This window comes from Zophobas morio, unplaced genomic scaffold (genome assembly GCF_036711695.1).
Source record: "Zophobas morio isolate AGI-343-1 ecotype UQ-CSIRO unplaced genomic scaffold, CSIRO_AGI_Zmor_V1 ptg000017l, whole genome shotgun sequence".
Classification (NCBI taxonomy): domain Eukaryota; kingdom Metazoa; phylum Arthropoda; class Insecta; order Coleoptera; family Tenebrionidae; genus Zophobas; species Zophobas morio.
In genome coordinates, this window is record NW_026972122.1 from 17,942,544 (window position 1) to 17,967,983 (window position 25,440).

A 25,440-nucleotide genomic window follows, 5' to 3' on the forward strand; every position below is an offset into this window, starting at 1 on the left:
AGCTTATTCGTAATTAAACAATAAGGTGTTTTCCTGACTAAGTGAATTTCATGAAATCTTCTAGCAAGTGGTTTATTTAAATAATCCTGATTGTTAAATTGTGTTTGCACTAGCTGACTATTAAGAAAAACTAACTTGATTGGTGAATTTACAAACAATGAAACAAATTTACAGCACGTGTTTTGTGTGGACCGGAAGTTCGCATTTTCCGATTAAAAGGCTGCAAGAATTGACCGTGCGGGTTGGGGACAACTGTATCATTATGAAAGTTACGATTGATTGTTGTTAAACAAAGGCTTCCTCCCGTTTTATTAACTACCAAACCAACTAATTTAAACGTAGCGCTTATCACGTGGTTACACCCACACCAGTACATTCAGACTGAATCTACGCCATGCAGTTTCTCTCTCTACCCATAAACCAACCCTGTAACTAGAAACCCCTAGCGCTAAATCGTCCGATTACCAAGCAAGCATTTCCGTACGCCCGGTTGCCTATGTTTAACGATTTCCTTTTTTGTGATTGAATTTTTTTTTCTTTCAAATTCAAATTATTCAAACGTGATTTCGCGCCGCTGTTAATTAATTTCAGCGCGAAAACTTTGATTTAAATTCGGTCACCACAACTTCTAGCATTTTAAGTAAAAAGAAACGCCATATGATTACTGTGTTACGTTTTGCAGAGTCACACTTTGTGTGTACGTCAATCAGAAGACAACATTATGAATTTGTAAGAATTTTAATACAATATATTTGATACAGTGTGCACAAAAATAAAAGAGTCAATAAAAATTCTGTTCCAAAAATCAGTGTGGCCTACATAGTAAGTGTTCAGCATTTCGCCAATACAGTGTCTTTAATCTAAAAAAAAAGAGAGTAAATTAGGTAACTTTAGCTTTATGGCAGTTGGGGACATACACAGCAAAGGACGTCATATTAAGACGACGGAGGATGATTTCAAATAAGTGACCCCTTCCGGTAAAGCAAAAAACATTAACTAAAAAGAGAGATGGAACGTGTTTTAAGAGAAACTGCGATAACAACACACCGCCAAATCTACGGACGAATGAATATATTCTTTCCTCCATGCCAAATCAGTTCGAGACGCCACTGATTTCACACTGCCTGAGTGGCATCATTTTAACCGGCGGGTTGTAAACGGTAACTGTGGAGTGAACGAATGGGGCATTTTTTCACCACAGGAAAGATAGGGCATCCTTCGCCCTCTTAATACAACATCCTTGCACACAGGTACCTAATTTTAATTAGCGCATCTGGAATTACCTCTTTATTAGATTCGAGAAGGTGTTCATCACTGGTCATCAGTGCTCATATTACTTTGGAATAGCTACCTAGTTAATATTCACACCGCCGCGCCGTGGTCTTCCACTGCAAACCTAGAGTTTTATCCCGCATTGCACTGGTTCTAGCCGTCGAATTCACCACTTAAAACTTTTCAGTGCTTATCAGTCGATCGTCTCACGAAACAACAAAGTCGAAAATCTTATATTTTTCTTTTACTCACTGGAAATTTGTGTCATATGTATGTCGGAACTTGAAAATAAATAAATGACGAAATTTCGTTCCTTCACGAGACGAACAGACTTATAAAGAAATACGTATTTGGAAGTAGAGTTAATCACTTTTATTTTCTGTTTCCAAATATTTCTAGAAACACTTTATATACACGATGATTTAGCCTAAATGAGGAATGTGATTTGTAGTTAGCGGCAACCCAAAATACATTATTTATTCATTCCTTGATTAAGAATACCAGAATTCCAAAAATATCACAAATCCACGAAATATGTGGTTTTAAAAACGTCGAAACTCTGTAACGCATTACGTTTAAAATAAAAGAATAATTCTCTGAAAATGAGTTTCACGAATCCATCGTGGATTTTTCTTGTGCGTAATGTAATTGTATTTCTTTACAGTGCCATTATTGGAAAATTTAGATTCATCACTAAATAAAATGTTCCTTATAAAACTGAGATCATTTAATAGCAGCCGAACAAAATTGCAAAATGCAAATCTTCATGAAAAGCAGTCTCTCATAATTCATGGACTAACTGCATATGATACGGATGGAACTTGTTAGTCTTTAAAATTCGACAGACAGAAGATTGACTTATGACAATTTTTCTCGCAATTGCCCGTTGCCCAATGTGAAAAACAGTCTCCAAAACCCAAGTCTCGCTGTCCAAGTTAAAACACTTTTTCGTTGACTTACAGACCAAATGTTGCGTAATTTAATTTAAAGTCTTGTGAAAGTTTTATCTGTTGGATGTCTATGTTTGGGATATTTCTGGGCGTACAAATTTGTCGCTACGAGAATATTTTTTTGACTCTACTCAAAATTGACAGGAGAATGCAAGCTTGGATTCATGACATTTTTTAAATTCTACTATGAATGAATCAAGGAATAGAAGAAAAATGTATTTTGTTGTGCCTATATGGACAAGTCAAATTCGTCATTTACGCTGAATCATCCTGTAAATACATTTTTGTAATAAGCATTCACGTTCGGTAGAAGTAGCTGACAGAAATTTTTCTAGATCACTAGAAATTAAGGATTGGCATCAACTGTCTCATTTTCTAATTCAAATGTCAAATCTGAATTGTGTGGAAAAAAAACAAAGTTTTTCTAATTTTTTTCCAATTTCAACACGCTTGGTTTCAAGAAAATCCTTAAATACACCATGGAAACAATTTACACAAAAGTAGTCACGAGAAAGCCCATTTTAAAGGAAAAGAAACAAGAAATATTTCGTGCTTTTCAAAAAATTACAGAGAAAAATGGTCAATCCTTGGGTAAAACGGAAACAGTCAAACTGATACCTACTTTCTGATACATTATACACTAGAATAATTATGTCCGCAGTTACACAGCTTAAAAAAAAAGTTACCAAATCTAGTTACATCTACCGAACGTGACTTCTTTATATACAACCGTTGTTGCATTCTTTGATCACCTACGGGGTATGTTTCCAGGGCAGTAGGCCTTGTTTACTGGTTGCTACGGCTAACACGACGATGAGATCATTTCTTACCGTCGAGTGAACGGTAAGTAATTACATATTCAAAATTATGTTTCTGCGTAGATGAAACCATAGTAATAAATTTTGAAAACTGAAAGCAGGCTTCCTTGATGTGTGATAAGTTTCTTTCAGCATCAGGAATTGTATAAAAAACGCTAGAATTTTGTCGGTCGTAACAAAAAAGAGTGTAAGCATTACGAACTGCAAGGGGTTTACTGGGCTTGCTCCATCTCCAAACTTTTGTTTTCAACCAGTACGCTTGATAGACCATAAAAACGCTTGAAGGAGAATAGTGATTGTTTGATTTTAACTTTCCCAAATCCTTCGGTTGTGAACAAAGAACATCTTAAGGCGGCTCCGACTACGTGTATTTTGGCCCTAAGGAGAAATACGGATTACATTTAAGAAGTACATCTTAGTTTGTCCCGAAATTTTTATCAAACACGCCTTGAACATTATATAAGAACATATTGCAATATTGGAGGTTTACCTTAAATAATAACAGTGACACAGTGCATTATGAGTATAAGAAATGATATGTTTTCAACAAACTAAAGCACTGTACTGGGAACGGTTACAATATGACGATGAATCTATCACAGTACATTGTTATTCGTTATTACGTTAATGCTCATAGGTGGCCCCACAGTTACGAATTTTAAACGGTAGTTTTGAGTATTTCATATAAATTGAGCATTTTAGACGTAGCCTAGTACGAAAATCTCAAACGAAATGCTCACTCATCCGCGGTGAAGCCATTTTTTTTCATAAGTAATAACAAAGTTTAACAAAGAATTAATTAATAGCAACAACGACATTACCTTAATAATTTCAACCAAATCTTAGGCATTTGGATTGAATAATCTCTTTACGGCGAATGAATTGGAAGAAGCATGTAGATGATAAAGTGGAAAAAGCACGCTCGGCTCTTTGGCAATGTCGTAGGGTGGTGGGAAGGTCGTGGGGTTTAAACCCCAAGATCGCCCTCTGGATCTACACGGCAATAGTCAGACCTATGCTGTGCTATGGAGCTTTAGTTTGGTGGCCCAAAGCCAGACAAAAAGCAACAGCCCTGCAACTGGAACACGTTCAGAGAAAGGCGTACCTCAGTGTTACAGGAGCAGTGGGAACCACTCCTACAGCGACTCTGGAGACACTTCTTTGCTTAGCACCTCTTAACCTTTACATAGAGGAAACGACAATGAGGACGTCTCTAAGGCTTCACTTTCTGGGAGTATGGAACAAGCAAGCCCGCATAAAGAAACACACTCGCATCTTGACGGAGGCGTTCAACAGAATACCCTTGTTAAGGATGGATTGTGACCGAATGGGCACAAAATTAATATATGAAAAGACATATGGAATATCAATGAATGATAATTCAGAAGGAAGAGCGGACATCGATATCTATGTCGATGGTGCCAAAACAGATATTGGTTCAGGAGCCGGCAGCGACTCCGAACAACTGAACGCACATATCAGTGTAGGTACCTCTCGGCAACCACATGTCTGTCTTACAAACAGAACTGATGGGAATAATGCTGGGAGCTAGAATCGTTGCTGAACGTGAAATCGGCAACAAATCAATACGCATACTTACTGACAGCAAGTCTGCACTACTAGCCCTGGACAGCTGCATGGTTCGATCCGGGCTGGTTTGGGAGTGCAGACAAACGCTAAGGTATGTAACGCAGAGGCATAGTGTAAAACTTTGTTGGATCAAAGGACACAGTGGTAACGAAGGAAACGAGAGGGCAAATGAGATGGCGAAGCGAGTCGCGCGGGGATCCGAACCGGCAATCGTTCCGCCGCCCTCTCGAATGAACTCGTAAAGCAATATACCCATAGACGCCATGAGTAAATATGGACGACGTTGAGCAGCTGTCGGCAAAGTAGAGCTTGTATGGAAACACCAGACCGTAAGTTTCAAGGGACAAATTGAGTAAACTAGTAGGATTCCTTACGGGACATTACCAGATTAACAAACATCTACATACGATAGGAGCGTAGCAGACCCAATGTGTCGTTGATGCAATGAAGAAGAGGAAAGAGCTGAGCACATTCTTCGTGAGTGTCCAGCCCTAGCCTCCTACAGGAAATCCATACTAGGGAACATCTGGCCTAGTGTTGCAAAAATCAGGGAGTTTCCACCCTCTGCATTACTCAAGTGCAACATTCAAGCAGTTAGGTAGCTTGACGAGTAGAGGAGCGGGAAAACACCGTGATATGGACTTGGGGACGGTATAATGGGCCCAAAGGCGAGGCCTAAGTGTGGGCTGGCTACGGTCAACCCTCATAAATTAAGAATCCAGAATCTCTTTACGGTTGCCGTAGTTAATGACAGGAAACAACAAATTTTAAAAGTAAAAACTGAATTTCATTCGTTTGTTAAGTACAGTCGCGGCCACCCAAAAGTGGACGATGTCACTCAAATGTTACAATTTTTTGATATACATATTAAGTCAGGGTTTGTTCAGTGGCATCCGTGTAACACTATTACCTACAGATGCATTATCAGCATCATTATAATTCGTATCAAAAATTTAATTGTAAATTTATGATATACTACTTTGGGCGACATTTAAATTTCTACCGATTCTGCGTTAAAAAGCTGACCAAATAGGAAAGTAAATACATATATTAAACAAAGTAATATTATTGTAGCTAGTGGAAAATAGAATACGCTGATATAATTATACAATCATACGAGTAAAAGCGTTAGTAATCCGCAAGGGCGCCGTTAGATTAAAATTGGAGTCCTCTTCTCATGGACAGAATTAGATTATTACTCTAATCTAATTCTAAACAGCTTCATACGGTTATTTGTAGTTTCCATTGTTGTTTTTAAATTGTATTTCAAGAGAGTTCCCCTATTTTTTTCCGATATGTTACCCAAAAAGGGAATGCTACAATATATGAATGTTTCTTGATTACTATTTTGCCTTTGTGTTTTTATTTCTTTGCTTTTTGTATCTTATCCCCTAGCCTTTTTATGTCATTTCTTGTATACTTATTATTTATGGCTATTTGTCTAATTACATTTTGTTCTTTTTCTTCTTGTTCCAAATGTGTCATTATATTATAGAACGATCTAAATGGAGCAATTTTTTGTGTGAGACGATGTTGTGAATTTTTTTTTAATAACTGTGTCTATATGCGTTGCTTTTCTGTATATTCCAAATTTCAGTTTACCGTCCTTCTTCATAATCTTGATGTCAAGGAAATTCAGTGTGTTGTCTGTTTCTTCTTCCTTTGTGAAGTTGATGTTTTCATCCAAATGGTTTAGAAAATGCATGAATTTTCTCAGATTATCGTCTCTATCTTCCTTCCAAATACAAAAGTCGTCAACGTAACCTAACGTTCTCTTTAAAACGATTCTCTTCCGATTCTTAATCGAGAACTTAGGTCTTTTTTTCAGGAGTGTTTCTTCATCCACAGTAAACAGTGACCCAATATTATAATTTGGTTTCACCACTTGCAGGAAAATAAAATGTTTAGGAAAAACTGCGCGAACAGATGCCAACATTTTCTAATATATGTAACGCATTGCAGTCAGGCGCTCATTTATTATGCAACTGGTCCGTGCACATTTATCCACTCCCATACGTTGACAAAGAATCGTCCTGAATTTCTGCTTGGGCAAACATAATTTTCATTATATTTTTTATATGTATAATTAACACGCCATTAAATTTTCAGCATGACTCAAACATTTTTTTTTTATTTTTAGAAATAGAACTTTGGGGTGGTTTGCTTCTAAATTAACCTCCTCCAAACTGTCGGCTTTTTTTATGTTTTTACTTTATTTCTTTTGAAAACCAGCTCAATTATTGAAATGTCTTTGTTGACTTAGGAATAATATGAATAAACAATTTTTTTTTCGCACCTTGCTCCTATGCGCAGTAGCTGGTGTTCCCAGGTAGGTCAGGCAGAGCGACCGTTCATTATGTACTCGTATATTCTATCCGAATTATATATACCAGGTAAAATTACAAAGTGCATCAAACACTTCATGAAACATGTGTCATGGCAGACAGCTGCAAATGATCATCATTATAATCTTGAGAGCACTTTAGTGGGGGTTCAATAACAACTTAAAGTTAATGTTCGCTATATTTGAATTCGGCGCCTCTATTTTACAAAAGTCTGTGTATCCTGCAGCCCCACGTTATAGATAACACACTTGTGCAATATTCTCAGTTTCTCTCAAACGTTGATTAAGCCTCACAGATACATTTTGTCTGGGTGCCGTCTGAAAGGGTAATGCAAAGCGTGTTCTCTTGGCTCATATCACAGTAATCATCGATGGAATACATTTTTGAAATTTAACGACAGAATTGTCACAATTACTGACATTTCGTTATTTTGTTATTTTGTTTCCATTGTTTGTTTAATATAATTACCATGGTAAGACACCCCGACAAAGAAAAGTATGTATATCATTACCTTGCAATGTTGCTACTGTTAGTTTACAGCTAATTCCAAGGATTTTAAGGATCCTGTAGATTCTTTATTTTCAAAAATCAGATATTCTCAGTGAGTAATCTTGTTTTTTTTGTGATAATATGCATGTTTTGAGGTAATTTTAAACAACATCAAATTAATAGATTTTTAATTAATTACTTTTTAAATGCCGTCTTTAAAGACCAGAAGATCAAGAAATAAGTGCCTTAGAATTTTTTAAATACTTTTCTGGTGATGACTGCAGGCCGTTCTAGTGTGTGGCGCTCCGTTAGTGCGCCATTTTTGATATACCGTGTATATTATATTTTCGTTTTAATAATATTGACTAAATGTGTATTGCTTTTTATTCTGTGTATGTTTAGGTGCTGAGGATTCAGTTTGTTGTATCGGAAATGAAATTAATTTTTATAATGAAAGTGTATACTTACTATAATATTGCTTATTATTTTTTTTGTAGCAGCTTGACTGTAGCCTCAATTGTGGCATCGAACTGCTCACTTTGCAACATTTCAACACACGGAATACCTTCTATAATTGCTTTTTGAAATATATGTTTCGAACATTCCCAGTAGAGGATGTGTTTTTTGAGCTTATATGTAAGTTCTTTTAAAGGTACAAACATTGCACCCAGTAACCTAAAGTATTTCGTAATGCCTTAAGTATATAAGTAAAATTGTATACGATACTTGAAGACGGGTAAACACACTTGTTTTAAAAATTCAATTTGAAAATCAGGTAACGGAAACGATTCCATTTCTTTCGCAGATATGTCTTGTGTGATGTTCTGCTCCGCAAGTAGTTCCTCGTATAGATCTAGAGCCACATTTTTGACAACTGACCAATCCTGCAAAATTATAAAGTTAATCTCATAAAGTTAACACGATTATAATAAAATTATAAAAATTAGGCATGATAAAAGTTTAGCTACTGCAGCAATCCAATCAGCCTTTTTTTGATAGATCTGAAAAGACTAGAAAAAAAATTGGCCTGAAATGCAGTACCACAAATCCCGCTTCTTTGAAAAATTAATTTTGCGAATTTGTGATTGTGATAGCCGCGATAAATTAAAGTAGAAATTGTAACCAGTAACCGCCTAAGAAGGTAAATTACATCATATAAATTCGTTTTGATACCCGATAATTTTTTTTGTTCCTCTACCACATATCACTTATTTTTTAATGACACACTACATTTTTTTAGAGGTCTTATACAGATTGTTTTTTTGAATTCATTAATGTATCATACTTTTGTGGGTCTCGGTGATTTTGAGAAATAGCGACAGTTACGGTTTTCAGATTTTTATTAGCTGCTTACGGTTTGAGAGTTCGAGGAAGAAGCAGGAAGGGTGTTTGAATTGTCAACAAGTGGGCTAGGTTTTGGAGAGGTGGAAGTAGGTAAAAAAAGAGTTTGGAAAATTTTCGAAATGGGAAGAGAAAGTAGGAGCATAGCATATAATATCTTTAATCTGTGAGCATAGGGCAGGTAGACGAAAGATAGGACGCAAGTATTTACATTTGTACAGAGATTTACATAAATTATAACTGCGTTCAGGTAGATCATGTGTTTTTGGAGGAACGGTTGTTCCTGCTAGTGTTTTTCATGAAAAACCGCTTTGCAGGCGTTCAGGGAAGCGCATCCGTCTTCCTGACCTAGCGGTCCTCGCTGTTGTGAAAGCTGGCACCTTGTCGTCGTCGTGCGGTTGATCTGTGAAGGACGCTGGTTCGTCTGTTGTGGGCGTCGTCCTCGTAGTGTCGCCGCCAAACCATGACGTGGCCGTGTCGTCATTGAGTACATACGCGGGTTTGAGCCGATCTATGGAAACGGTGACATCTCCACCAGTGGCGGCTCGTCAGGGGAGGCAGTGCCTCCCCTGGAGAAATTGACTATTAGTTTTTGTTTTAATATCTGTTAACTTCAAATATATTTTAAAGATATATAAATAACTTTTATAGAACACTGTGATTTATTAAAACGCATCTTGGTAACATATTTTGAAGTACGTGCTTTCGGCAGGAATAAGCGCTGATCATCGCCGTGTAGGCCAGCTTCAGACGGAGGCATGCCTCAGCTAGACGGATATCTTCAGTATGATTAGTCAGTGGTGCTAATATGTTTTTGAGAAAGACAATAGTCATCAGTGCTTTATCAAAGCGCCAGCGGCGACACCAACGCCTACCGTCCTTAAGCCAATCAAATCGAATTTTTTAATCTCCCGGTGAAACTGCACAATGCTGAACAGGGATGTTGAATGCATTTAGTGTGAATTTAGTTGTGCATTAATTAGATGCGAGGAAAGGTGTTCACTGCATGTGCATTGCCAAGGTTATGTATTAAAACTTTTAAGTTAACTTGAAAACAGTCGGACAATGAAAATCTCAGGGTCGGTTGCATAAACGCAAATCAAATTTAATCTCTGATTAAGAACAATTGTAACTATGATAATAACAATCGTTACTATGGAGTTAATCAGAGATTAAATTTGATTTGCGTTTATGCAACCGGCCCTCAGTTTTGCAATGCTAATAGGAACATAAGAATCTCTAATCTCCAGAATTTCTTATAAAGTTTAAATATTTAAGCACGGTTTTCTTATCAACAATTGTATGTCAAAGATTTAGAACCTCTCATCCAGATTTGAGCAGAACTTTATTAATTAATTGATTAATATATTTAAATCAGCCCTAGATCATATGAATTAATGTTTAATGCTAATAAAGCAAAATCTGTAGTCTTTACGCCTTCTCGTTGGTTTGTGTGAAGCAATTAAATGTTTTTTATTCGAGAAGTGTACCCATGTAGAGATATGAACCTGACTCAGAGTTATTTGTATTGTTTTCATAAAAACGAATAAACAATCTGTGTTTTAACAAAAGTTTGTAACGAAAAAGTTGCGTCACCTAACGGAAAGACCACGAGCCGCTACTGATCTCGACCTTTTATGTTGACGACGAACGTTTTCGCCGATTGCCTTACGACTCTGTTCGGCCCGTCGCATGGCTGTTGAAGTGGCTGCTTGGGACCATCTCGTGTCGTACAAAACTTGTTCGGAGGGGGCGAGATCTTTGAATACGAAGATGTTCCCTTTGTTGTGTCGTGATGCATCACTAGGGCAGAGGTTGCGTATGTGCTGGTGGAGTTGTCTCACGAACTCGACATGGTTGTTGGTGCTGTCGTTGGAGCGGTGTGACCCGATAAATTCTCCGGGAAGACGGAAAGACTGGCCATATAATATCTCGGTGACTGTACCCTGTCTTCTCGCCAGGTGGAACGAATGCTCAATAATACGGTGGACAGTGCTTCCATCCAGCGCACATTTTGTTGAGACATGATCGCTGCTTTTAGTTACGCTCGACCATGCGGTTGGCGGCGGGATGATATACTGTTGTCTTCAAATTAGTTCAAATGGATTGTGCCTAGCATCCGGTTTAGGTGGGTATTCGTAGTGGGATGCCGAATCGTGCAACTTCGAAAACACACAAAATATTTTTCGACGCGTTTCGTCAACCATGCTGGCATTATCTAGGCAAAGCTAAACTCTGTATTTGTTCGACTGTATTTCAAGGCCGAGGGAACTTGTGTATAAGTAAACCTAGACCACATTTTTGTTCAACATTCAGTGATGTAACACACTTTACTTCGCCATAACATCCACCTTTGTTGTGGCCAACGATATTCGAGTTTCCTTTAAAATGTTACCTTAGCCCATGTTCCACCAGTCCACCACTCATGCCTGTTTTTATTTGGACGAATTGTTTATATGTTTGCGTCGCGTTGGGTGTCCTATATGGTATGCCCGTGCACACCCTCATCCCCTAAAATTTCAATTTTTTTTCAAACCATAATTCATCATAAATTTTAAATAATCCCACACTGAATTTCATCGTGGCACAAACACTGATGTGCGTATTATAGTCGTACCGCCAATGATATAAGCCCGTATATATCCCTTATAATTGACTTTTTGTTGGAACTATATTTTATATATATATATATATATATATATATATATATAAGGGTAGACAGCTGAGACACATAATTTCATATTTAGTTTCACAAACAGTAGTAACGATATTTTTGAAATATATTTCTATGTGTGTGCCGCCTGCATGAATTAAATCACGGTTCGAATTATAATCGTTGCTGGTAAATCATTGCTGTCTTCACACCGGTACAAAATTGCAAAATGCTAATCCTCATGAAAAGTCAGTCTCTAGTAGTTCATTGACAAATTGGATATGATACGGATGGAACTTATTAGTCTTTAACATCCGACAGAAGATTGACCTACGCCAATTTCTCTCGCAACTGCCCGTTGTCCAGTGTGAAAAACAAAGAGTCTCTAGAACTCATATCTCGTTGTGCAAATGTGTAGGGGTTAAAACACTTTTTCTTTTATTCAGGGGCCAAACGTTTCGTAATTTAATTTCAAGTCTTCTGAAAATTTTGTCTCTTGGATGTCTACGTTCGGGATATTTCTGGGCGTACAAATTTGTCCCACTCTCCCACTAGAACATTTTTGACACTGCTCAAAACTGACAGTAACATAAGAATGCAAACTTGGATTCATGAGATTTTTTAAATTCTATTATGAATCAAGGAACAGAATAAAAATGTATTTTGGGGTGCCTATAGGGACAAGTCAAATTCGTCGTTTACGTTGAATCAGCTTGTAATAAGCATTCACGTTCGGGAGATGTAGCTGACAGAAATTTTTCTGTGGTTAAGTTTCAATCTTAAGATCACTAGAAACTAAAATTGGCATTATAGACAAACTGTCTAATTTTCTAATTCAAATGTCAAATCTGAATTGTGTGGAAAAACAAAGTTTTTCTAATTTTTTTCTAATTTCAACTCACTTCGTTTCACTGCAAACCACTGGAAAAACTTTGTCTCTCATTGCGAAAAATTAATTAGCAAAGACTAGACAGAGTTAATGGGCACTTCAACTGTAGACAATATCCCCCCGATCATTATTACGCTGACCGAGTCTGGTTCAGAAGATGATTTCGGCGATGATGATGAAAATTCACCATTTGAATCAGATCCCGAATTTGTTTAGTTTTCTTGGTTTCCTTTTATAAATAAATTTTCACTTTTTGTTTTTACATTTTAATTAAGGGAGTTTGATCAAACAGAAAATTCATTAATTTCTTACTTAATCATTACTTTCTCAGGGTAGGTGTGCATTGGAGAGCAACTTTCACGAGAGTTCTGATTTTGATTTTATACCATCTTTAATCTCAAGTTGTCATTTGAAATTTCAGAGGTCTATTATTGTAATACACGCAGGGGCGGCTGGTGCCGGGGGGCACAAGGGCACGTGCCCCCCGGCACCCCAAATTACGACGTCTACAAACACACTGGAAATGGTAAAATAGTAATTTTCAATATTTAAAAAATTATCCGGAAATTTGTGTCATCATTATCAAAACTAATTTTTTTATGTCGCTCCATTCGTATAAAATGTATCAGAACTTACATCCACTTACTTCTAAAGATGTGTGTCTTGGTTACATGATATTATTATTATTATTATTAATGATATTACTTTAAATAATAATACTCAGTGCTCTTTTTAATTTTTCAACCACAGGGCCACAGATTTGTGATCTTGAAATGTTATGTTATATATAATATAATCCAAAAGCAAAAAACATTTGTAATCAAAGTATCGACGCGGCAGCGCTGGTTCGAGCGTGTGAGATTTTATTCCGCGCCTTGATAATGAAACACGTAAGGTATTTAAGATTGTAGAATATTTCTAATGTAAATTTAAATTTTTACGTGAAACTTTATATTAATGGTCTTCAACACAAAAAATGAAGTACGTATTTAAGTATTTTACGAGGTTCAACCCCTAAGTGGATGAAAAGTGGTAGCGATATTTGTATGGGAACAATATTTCTGCTGTAAATTTTTACGTAGACCTTGATATTAATACTCTTCGACACAAATAATGAAACACGTATTTCAGATTTTTCCGAGATTCGACCCCTAAGAAGATAAAAGGAGTGACAAGGTTTGTATGAGGAAAAATATTTTTATATCGATTTTCACTGGAAACTTTGTATTAATGCCCTGCAACACATTTTTTACTTGAAGCTTGGTAATAATGCTCTTCAAAACATCGAATTGTCTAGGCGAGCAAAGCCGCCGGCGAAAAGCTAGTCTAATATAAACTTTAGATTATAATAACTTATTTATGCATTAAATGTTTTTATGTTTTTTACTTACCTTTGTATGATCAGACAAGTCTGCGCATGTGACCAAAAGACCAACGAAGACATATCGGTGTTCGGGATTATTTTTATTATACCCACCCTAAAACAATAATAATTTTAGACCGACAGTTACTCAGTTATATTTTGTTGTAGATCGTTTGTGATACTGATATGTGTAGCTAAGTTATCAATTCTTTTACCTTAAGATTTAGTATTTAGTCGAACTTTTTTGTGTTTTCCTGAAAACAAAATTACTACATACTGCAGTTTTCGTTGAGATGTAAAATATGTCGCGAAATTATCGGCCGTGATGCTTACGTGGCTAATTAGGTCAGAAATTTAAAAAATCACACAGTATAAAATATTCTGCAACACTATACAATTTTCACAATTATGAAAGTCTGCTACTTAAGCTGAAGGCGAGTTAAATGGGAGTTATAAATTATACTTTTCTTGCAACTATGACTAAGGTTTTGCATTAAATGTCAAACTTCAGATGTCTACATACTTATTAATTATAGCCCCTAGAAAACAGGGGCTATATTATTAATGAAAGGATATTTTTTTCTATGTATTAGTGTGGCGTAAATCTAAGTAACAATATTGCTTATGTTCAACAAGTTCTATTTGCAGGTTAAGAAGGCACTAAAAATATTTCCTGTGTTTTTACACTTAAGTAATTTTCAATAAACTGATTAACTAATGTTTCAAATATTGCACAAAATTTGGCGGCTTGTGTTCTACTTGAATACTAAAAGTTTATTTCGTAAATTCTAAGGCGAACTGTAAAATTCCTTCGTAAATTTTTAAAACTTCTAATAAAAAATATCTAGTATCTGGATCGTTAAAAGTGTTCCCAAGCAGCAGACTGTCGTCTAATTCACGTCAATTTTTGGTCATAACTCGTCGGCGACGTCATTCGCCTAAAAAATCACGTGATAATGACGAGATTTTTATGACTTACTTCTGACGTCATTTAATGACGTCAAAAGGCCGTCTTTCCTTCGTCATTTTTTATAGATTATATTTATATGATCAATTAAATGTGGGTCGTCGTATTCTTTAAAAAGTGGCCTTCATAATGCTTAATTATATTTAGAGCAAAAAATACAACGGCTTTATTAGAAATTCACCAAAGACAAGTTTTTTCATTCTAATAATTTCTAATAAAATAATTTTTTGTAAGTACCTGCTTGGCAAATTATAAATAGAACATCCGGGGTTGAGCGTATAATAGTGAAAAGATCCTACGACACAAACAAAGTCATAAAAATTCTTTGTCCATTGTCCCTAAAACGGGACAAGGTTTTGAAGAATTCCTTCGTCGAATTTTGATTTTATAAAGACGTTTATAAAGTGATGGTGGTTACCAAAAAAATTAGAGAGTGATTAGTATTCAGTTTTATTAAATTTATTTCATCTAATGAAAAAATAATGCTCAACTTCCGTGTTTACTATACAATACATCAGATGTTTGGGGTGTGCATTCGGACTTGCCCTTTTTTCGGTATTTATGTTTATTGCACTTCATAGTGAAGCATTCCAATATTTCCAGTTGGTTCTCAACCACCGAAACTTTCTCGTGTATCCGTTATTACTCACTTCATTTTGAACGCAGTTTTGTGAAAATTTCTGCCATTCAGTGTAGGTTGTACTTATTTAAACTAGGTAAGTTAATATCTAATAAAGTAATCATTTTAATTTTTCCGTGTTACTGTTATTTTTGATAACTGTACGTAGATAACAAAAGCAGTTTTTTAAGATAAGCTGGAAAGACCACCAGTAATCACTGAAGATACTCCCACTGATTATGAAGAACTTACGGTGATTGTTTTTGAAAATAAGACGCCATAAAATATTGTAAAGGTATGTTATTGCAATTTTTTATGAACTAATGCTAATGTAATGAATATAATTTTATTCTAGATTTGAAACAAATACAAAACACATGTGCGAACCGAAAGAAATGCTGAAGGAAACGAGTGAAAAAATCTCCCAACATGGAAACGTCATCAAATCTGACAACTGAAAAAGAAAACAAAAATAGAAGTTATGCCGCCAAGACCACACCTAAACAAATTTTGACGAATTACAAGATTATCTTTGCAAATTAGAACAAGCAGATTTCTTTGTAAGTTAAAAAAAATACAGTGAATTCATATATACATATATAACATAATATTGGATATTATATACAGGTAGATGCCTGTAATACTCCGATACTTTTTGGTAACTTGCTATACATGGCACATTTCGCTTCATTGTAAAAAGTATTGACAACGAGATTTTCCTGATAGGCTGTACTTTTTTGTCAATGCAACCATTTTACGATTATCCGTTAGATTCAAGTCAATTTAGCATTTTTAAAATGCAGAATTTGTCTTCTGCTTTAAGCTGTTATCCCTTAAATTTAATAATAGCCAAATGCTTGCTATTGCCCATAGACGAAAAAATGATTGCATTTCCATTAATCCATGCACTCTAACGGGTTTTTCTTTTCAGTGCAATAAATTGAGGCAAACTTAAAAAACTTAGGTTATTGATATGATTGTTAAAACAGAATTAATTCTTAACGGTACTTTTTTGTGTGTTGGGGACAGTCAAGTCGTCGTGAATTAGATAGTTTTACATATAATGTGGTTTTACAGTGCGTTTTCAAATCAAGTAACTTCAACAATGCGATTCAATTGTCTTTTCCCTTTATTCTAGTTTTTTTAAATATTTTTTGTAAATAGATTTGTTTGTGTTTTTAAGACTGATGTATAGTTTATTATAGTTTTCTTTTAATATTCTTTGTAACTAAATAGTTCTCTTTGTGTTTTTAAAACTGATTTTTCTTTAAATAGCATATTTTATTCCAACGTTGATTTTTGATTATATATTGTACATTATCCTTTTTTTTGTTTATACTAATTATACTCGTAATTACCTGTATGCAGATTTGTTTGTGTTCTTAGGAGTGGTTTATCTTTAATTTGTTTAATTGACATATTTTTTTATTTGTTTATTGAAGTTCATTGTTGATTGTACAGAAGTGTAGTAAATTTAATTTTTTTACACTAATTTGTTTTAACTTTAATTAATATATACTTTGTTATGGGGTTTACCTGGTGATTATAACGAATTATAATATTTTATTCAAGGTAAACAATATAAAAATATAAAATTATTTCAGCGTTTTATTTATTGCATATTTTTTTCTAAAAATCAAAATTTAAAAAACGTCTTAAAATGGACAATAAATGCCGTTTCTAGGACGTCAGTACATCATGTCAATAGTTCGTTATAAAATGACGACTTTAAGACGTCAGTACATCACGTCAATAGTTCGTTAGAAAATGACGTCATCTGGACGAGACATTTGACCGTCATTGGTACGTCAATATCACGTGAAATCTTTGGTCACTATGACGTAAATGATGACCATTTATTCACGTGAAAAAGACGACATCATGTTGCCTGGGTTGTTACATTATTTTACAAAATATAAGATGTTACGCTATAAATTTCAAGAGAACTTTACTTTTAAGATGACGTCTTCAAGTTTTTGAATGAGACAAACAGATGAATTCTGATGAGAGCAATCTGTTGTGTATTAGTTTCTAAGGGGCCAATTCCAAGTTGGTGGCGCAAGTCACTGGTGCAGCGCAACTTTATAATGCTAATTTGGGTATCAAATGCTGGTTCCTAGGGGTGACGGAATCAACAAACGCAGTTGTGTCGAATTTTCCATTGAAATTTGCACCATGGAGTTGCGGCACCTCTAGTAGGCAGTGCAAGTTGGCGCAATTTGAGGCCTATTCTGTAAATTTTATGTTAAAATTAACACCCCTGTTAAAAGTTAAATTATAACATGAACGTTAAAAAAATAACCGCAATCGATATTCTTTATCACCATTTTTAACATATCTTGTTAAATTTGCAATTTATAACAGGGGTGTTAAAATATACAAGGTTGTCAGATCGAGTTTCAATATCTATCATTTTCTATCGCACTAAATGCTAGACTTCCATCTTTGTTGTTCAATTATTTGAAAACTTGGAAATATTCAGACTATCGAATAAATAATAAATAATTTTTGCAGCTTTAATGGGGTTGTAGTGTAATGTTCTGTCTTTTAAGGTGCATCGAAACCTTCGTTTTAGCCTTCCATCCAGTACTTCCACACAATTTCTGCTCCTACGTAATCTTTAGTTAAATATTCCTCGAGGTTCAATTGGATTAATTTGTCCCGGATATTGTACCATCAGCCAAGGGCTCAATGGATATCCTTCGTCGCCTATAAGATGGTAGTCAATATTTTCATTTAAATATTTGTTTCTTAGATGCCTGTTTACATTAGACATCATCCATATAGCGGAATCATATACACTTTCCGCATAACGAGCATTCATATTTAAAATTTCTAAATGAGCATCTACTATAATTTGAACATTTATGCTATAAAACCCCTTTCGATTTAAATACGGTGCTGCTGGATGGACAGGATGATTAACTTGAGGGGTAACAATTGCAACGTGCGTGCCATCATTTGCACCTACAGCATCTAAAATCAGGAAGAAATTGTTTTAAGTTGATGGTATAATATTTGTTTTTGAATCAGACCCTTACGAGGAAACTGGTATTTAAAAAAAAAAAATTGCTTCTTGTAATTTATTTCTTGTACGATAACAGGAAACTTTATTCAGGTATTTAAAAGATGTTCATTTATGATATTTATTACTTGCAACAAACAGCGACTTACGGACGGTTGACTAATACTAAAATTTCCTCCATAACCAATATCTAACTACCATGACCATAGAAATGAAGAGAGCATAGAACTTTAAGATAATTTGGGATACCTGTCTGTCGCAAGACATTATTCATATGGGGTGCTAGTGTGTTTGTAAGATATCTTGGTGCGTCTTTACTTAATCTGAAAAGTTTTAGAAAAGAAAAATTTGGAAGGTCGAAAGGATTCGCACCATCTCGTAAGCAACGCCTAGCAAGACGAAATTGTCGTCTAAAATGATTTTCGTAGTTTAAGTAAAAGTATAGTATTAGATATGGTACCTTTGTCTTCTTTCTTCGTTTTGTATTAACAACAACCCTGGTACTGCAGCCATTTTTAAAACTTGACATGACAGTTATATTATGAAGGCATGTCATAACTTCCCTTTAAATTATAACTTTAACAGGAAATTTTAACAGGGGTTACGTTAAAATTTAACAAGATTTGCATTTACAGAATACGATTGCTATTATTAAAGGGGTGTTATCTTTTAACAGACTGTTATAAAATAACATAAAAGTTACAGAATAGGCCTCTTTATCTCGAAAAATTGCGCTTGTTTATTCTGTGACGGTCCACCCTTGAGGAGAAACCGCAAAATACCGCAATAAGAAACTTCAGAACATAATTCTCTAACTCAAAGACTAAATTCGCATATTCGCAAAAAGCAAGCAAATTGCGCATGTCCAATCGCGTATGTATTCCAACCACCAAATAATTGCAAAACCCATATTCGCAAACCATTGAGAAGCACTCACTCAGTCAACCCTAGCTAAATACCACACCCAAGCAAAAGTTCCAAGATGGCGACAGCATGTGACGTTAACATGATAACAAGACAAAGAAGAATCCACAACGTTGGCACGTGATTCTAACGACATTCAATTAAAAGCACAGAGGAACCAACACCAAATAAATCACACCAAATTAACTACCAAAGGCGTTACACAATAACGCAACGCAAGATAAAAGAAGCATAAAACAAACCAAATCTCACGCATTACCATCAATCTATTTTGCGACTTATCAGTCTGACGAAATTCTCGAAACAACGAAACTAAGACTTATAAAACCTCTAAATAAAGCCCAAAAGGATTGCATTCTTATCAACTAACCCAAATACGAATACCACGATGCAACACGTGCACTCATAAAGATGCCACCAAAGACATAATTAATGAGAAAAACGCCGTATAAAATGTCGCAAAATCGGGAAGTCGAAGAAGTCGAATCCAGTGTGCCACGAAGACGAGAAGTACCCACGACGATCGATACCCAAGTAGAGCCGTGCTGAAGCCTTGTCCAGCTGATAGTTCCTTGCCCGAAATTGCGAAGGAAGACTTAGAAAAGTTCCATGGTTTTTTGTAAGTGAAAGAATCTAAATTTAAACCGTCATGCATGTGTTATCTTGCTTTTGTGCCTTCTTCGATAATACTCGACTGATGTGTGATTAACCCGAACCTCCGAATGGTCCATTACTGTCATCAAGAGGGCGAATGTTTATCAATTAAAAACTGACGAATTATCTGAGAAATTGTTTACTATTTTGTCGCTCAAATGCAGACGCCATTAATGAAATGACGAAGATAACGAAATCGGTCATTGCACTCTGCGGCCCCTGTTTTAGATGTGAATCGCGGCATTTTGATGGTTCTTGGAGGTTTTCGGATGATCCGCGTATTTTAATAAGACTTTAAGACTTGCCATAATTAATGACTAATCACGTAGTAATCTTAAATTAGTATTTTCATTTTTACTCTTGTTTTAAGGTCCGGAAACTTCTTTCCATAATATTATAATAGTTTTTTTTTTATTATTATTATTTTAATTTGTTTGTATAGATTCTCATCATCCCAAATTTTATTATTGTAACTTAGGGTAATAGGGGATGATCCTTGTAAAAAGTACCATTTGTAGATTGGACCTCTTACGTCCATGTCCTACCTACTTAACGTCATACTTGCAATTATTCACTGGCATTTAATTTAAGTTTTGTGCTAATATTTTATTGATCAGGGATAGAAAAAGATTATTTAAGGACATTTCGAGTGGCGTTTTCGTTTTAAATAACTTTAAGGAGACGTAGATATTTGGCCCTTTTGTAGCAACTGTTGATTGCCATATATCTAAATAATTGAAGTGAATAGTAAGTAGTTTTGTTTTGTATCATCAAGTAAAGGTTATTATTATTTAGCGGACGCGTCAAATATCGATTTTCGGTTTCGTAGCCTTAAGAATGCAATTATATTTAACCTTTGTCTGGGACTTACAATTTTAACCATTAATTCTGTTTGAATTTATGTTTAATATACTTGTTAAATGAAGACTACATTTTACTTATTACCTCTCCCTGATTGCAATTTAGCTATCCATTTCCAAGGAAATGGGCCTACACCCAAATAAATAATTTTGTTAGTGTCCATGCTTGGCCACCGATAATAACACGGATGGACACGACAAAATGGCGCAGTCGGTGGGATAATTCGCTAAATTGCAAAAAAAAAGGGAGTTGTAATAATGAATTAACTTAAAGGAAAATTTTTAAAATCTTAAAAACATAAAAATCACAAAAATCAGAAAAATTTAAACTCACGATCAACCTAGAGTGTAAAATAAGATTAGTGTATTACTATTAGTTTTTTTTGAAGTGAAGCGTAACTATTTTAGCGTAAGTTCGTTCGTACTATTTTCAATGCTTTTCAACCGAACTTATCTCGGAATATCGCTTTGGAAAATGGAAATTAATCTCGCACGATTTTAGTGAACCGTTCTCATAAGAACAAATTTAAAATAACTGTTGTAAGTTGCAGATTTTAGAAAAATGTGTTAACGGCAAGGTAAATGAAATCAGTTTTTGAGCATTTTTTCTTTTACAATTAGGCATTTTAACTTGTATCTAAACAGCCGCATTCATTTAACGAGTCTCTTTAATATGGAGCACACTTATTATGATAATTCCAGAAAAATTAATTTCGAGGATTCACGTAATTTATTCGGTTAGAGTAAACAGATTTTAAATACTTCATACCTACCAAGTTTTGCCTATAAGAACATTTGATAATTTTTACTTCATCTTTATCACTTTTCTCACTTTTAAACCAGGGAACAACTTTTCTTTCGATTACTTCGAATAGCACAGAAAGCTCATGAAATACACGCCAGAAACTTTCAATCACTTGAAATTTATTTCAAATTATAAGACATACACCATAAGAACATCATCATGTATAATAATCACTCCACCGACAATTTAGTTCGGAATAGGCGACGATCGCAGTGTGAGTCAGTAGTACCACCATGAACTGACCAGATAATATCCCAACTCGCGAAAAATTCGGCGGTGATGGAACAAAGTCCGCTTCGTAGGTAGGCAGAAGTCTCCGTTGTACCCCAACTACGGATCTTCTGCTGGTTGCGGGGCGCGATGTCGAAAGTCCGTCCCAAGTCGAACCCGCGATTTCTAACGTGGAACCGACGCGAATTTGATTGATAAGCTCGCAAAGCGTCTAGGCGTCGAGGAAAAGCTCTCTTCCGTCCGAAGATAACGTAGAAAATCGGTAGAAACTCGTCGTTGTTCACCTACAAATAAAAAAAGTAATCGTTGAAAAGATTTCATTACAAAATTAAAGTAAATTAACAGACATACGTTTGAACCATTGAGAACACAATAGAAAACAAAATCATTACTTACCTATTTCTGCTTTTGCTTGCTAGATTAATTTTCACAACAACAGACACGATCTTACTTGTATTAAAAATCACTGAACACTAAAACGGTTATCTCAAGTTTTCAAATTTAGAAACAGTGGGACAAGAGGGTTCTCTCGCTTTATCGAACCCCTATTTGGTGCGAAGATGCACCCGAATTGCGCCCTTGTGGTTATACAACACCAGATGTCACACAAACAGTGATTTACATGTTATACCATTATTAATTGCTCACACTCTCGTTGAATTTCAAGTTCAAAGTTTTACATACAGGATTAAAGGAATAAATAAAATTGTTAACTGGAATTTTATTAAGTAGTAAAGAGAAGACTTTCGCTTATTTTGTTCCGTTTATTTTCGCAAAAAGTTCTTATCGTCATGACTGTCAATATCGGTAATGTGCTAACTTTATTCACGCGAACGCTGCAACCCTGCAAGTACCTTTCCGAAATGCATCAGTACAAAAACCCGTGCAGTAGCGCAGTTCTTAATCGCGACCCTCCAACTCAAGAAGTCGTACCAGATGTTTAATAAAACACGATAGCTTTCCCCTGCCTAGTGCATCTTTCACAGACCCAGATGTTTAATAACATACCATAATCTACCTTAATTTCGCAACATCAGAGTAAATGATAAGAAAGAACAATTTATTTAAATAACGCTTATGCATATAATTAATAATAAAACCCAACGACTTCATTCTATTTGGCGAGGGATATTCACCCTGACTCGGAACAGCTAGAACCGGAAACGCTTCTGAGATAAAACAGTAAAAAGAGAAAAAAAATCATTTTCGAAATTTAAATAAAGTAAAACAAATTTAAACAAATAGATAAATCATTGCTAGCTTTGTCATGTACGATATCATTAAAGAATTTTCATTTAAATTTTATAAAACTTACTTTAAATAATTACAGGCAATTTTTTAGCTTTTCGACTCTAAAATAACAAAAGAAAAATCAATATCTAAACCAATCAGTCAATCATTTTTTTTTATTGAATGAACCATGCCCTACTAATTTTTTTTCTGAACGTCTAATTCATATTTGATAAAAATAGAACCTCTATCTGAACTTTGATAAACAACACATTAATTAACAAAAAAAAATATATATTTGTTAGATTTCCTGAAATTAGACTTTAAAGCTGTCCATAAGTAATTTTGTCTTGTTGAATTTAAAGAAAGAATTTTATAAATCACAGTTAAAATAATAAACGAATTCTGTTTGGATTTTTTTAAAGTAGATTTTACGTAAAAAAAAAAAAAGTCATTTTGTTTTATTGAACTTCCAGCATAAAAATAAAGTAATAATAATATATGTATTTAAATTTTAATTTTTGGAATAATGTAAAGAAAATCAATCAGTACTTGTAAATAACCCAGATTTAAGAACGAAACATGATTAAACAAATAAGTAACTCGATAAGGCAATACAGTAAATTTTGTTATAATAGAGAAGAAATAAATAGCTAAGTAAATAACGAATAAAACAAACATTTAGAAAACTTTCTTGTTGAGCCGAATAAAAACAAGTGTGAATTCCACAGCATAAAAGACTAGAACAGCAAGGTGAAACAAATAAGGAGATAATTTACACCCATTACTAAAAAAAAATATATATATATATATGCATAAGATTTAAGCAAATTAAAGGCTGATTGTCGACACTTAACTTGTGCTGTACCTATTCAGAGTACCCCGTCAACAAATCGTTGTAGCATTACCAGATGTTGAAACAAAATAAATCCGATAATTTTACACTCTCAAGTCATATCGCTAGAAAACATACAATAAACAAGAACTAAATATGTCAAGAATTACATTTTTTTTTTAAACCACGGCTCAAAACAGCTTAAAACCCACGTAAACTTACACATAAGTGGCTGTAACCCCCAGTAACCTCAGTTGTATCAATAGCGTGACTTTAAGTCAAACATACAATGAAAATAAAAGAAAAAGATGAACTTGCAAGGGACACGATTATCATATCAAGCATGTGAAAATGGTCGGAAAAACTAACGAAAATTATGCGTAAATGAAAAAAAAATGCATTTGTTAAATAAATACATTAAGAAATAACGACCATCAGTCCATGGAGAGATTTTATTGTATATCAAAATTTTTTAACAAATTGGAACTAATAAAATACAAAAAATTTATAACATTAAAAATTTCAATTTCAGTCTTGACTTAATCAATAAATTATTTTTAAACTTATAGCAAGAATTGTCTCAAAAAAAAAATAGCGATTTTTTAATCTTTAACTTAAAGTACGGATAAATTTTCCAAAACGATCATCAAGCCAACTGACGAAATTTTACAACAGAGTATACACTACCGCAGTTACCACAAGAAGGTTCCTAAAATTCAAAATTATCACTAGTTATCACCACCCAAGATAGTGCCCCAAATAACGAATTAAGAAGTTTTTATTTAAAACAGTTTCGTTGGAACTGTAAGGCGTGAAAATAGTGAACTTATTAACTATTCAGAGATTCAAAATTACGTAAGCCAGAAATTATTAACAACAATAGTTTGCAGAATTGACAAGAAGTAAGCATAGGTAATAACGTTTAGGAAAAAGAATTATCATAATTAAGTGAAAAAGGCTCCGATATAATGTCGGTTTAACAAAGATGCAATTTGTATAACAACTATACTAAGTGCAAAAAAAATCCGAACACCTTGAAAACGTCAATATTTTTAAATGAAATTTTATACACATATTGGTTGTTGTATAAGTAAGAAATGATGAACATACGAAGACAATTGAAGAACTTTTACGTCATTTTAATTTTTATTGTCCTGATTTGAGGTCTAGCAAGATGGGGCTGTTCTGTAAAATTTTGACGTTTTTCGGTATTCCATTTCGACAATTTAAATTCCTTAAAAAGCCGTTAATATGCCCCCAGTGCGAAGACGTCTTCAGTATTCACAATTAGGTGATTCTGATAAGGGTCGAATAATAGGCATGCATGAAGCAATATTGTCCTTTAGAGAAATTGCACTTCGTGTTAACAGAGTTGTGTCTACAGTGACGGAATGTTGGCAGGCGTGAAGTCAAGACGGTAGAAGACACAGAGCTACAGGATCCGGGCGACGAAGAGCTACTACTGGGCTCCAAGACCATCGTCTGCGTTTGTTAGCTCTAAGAATCCGAAAGTCTACAACTCAGGCAATTGCCAACGAATGGTTTGCTGATGTTGTTAGACCTATAAACATGCGTTCCGA

At 34.7% G+C, this 25,440-nt stretch overlaps 1 protein-coding gene across 4 annotated transcripts in view; it reads right to left on the reverse strand.

Annotated features, from left to right (window-relative positions):
• Window positions 1–768: 768 nt before the first annotated feature.
• Window positions 769–25,440, reverse strand: part of LOC135130175 (cGMP-dependent 3',5'-cyclic phosphodiesterase-like) — a 164,725-nt gene continuing 140,053 nt past the window's right edge. Inside the window, exons 8-14 of one of the 4 annotated variants that reach the window (XM_064057531.1) lie at window positions 13,739–13,825; window positions 8,191–8,348; window positions 7,933–8,139; window positions 3,257–3,418; window positions 2,979–3,195; window positions 1,284–1,523; window positions 769–860 (exon numbers count right to left, since the gene is read on the reverse strand). In XM_064057531.1, the coding sequence (XP_063913601.1) occupies window positions 7,947–8,139; window positions 8,191–8,348; window positions 13,739–13,825 (438 nt within the window). In that variant the 3' untranslated portion in view covers window positions 769–860; window positions 1,284–1,523; window positions 2,979–3,195; window positions 3,257–3,418; window positions 7,933–7,946. Of the gene's footprint in view, window positions 861–1,283; window positions 1,524–2,978; window positions 3,419–7,932; window positions 8,140–8,190; window positions 8,349–13,738; window positions 13,826–25,440 lie in introns of all 4 variants that reach the window. The other 3 variants (XM_064057532.1, XM_064057533.1, XM_064057530.1) reach the window with 3 other exon arrangements.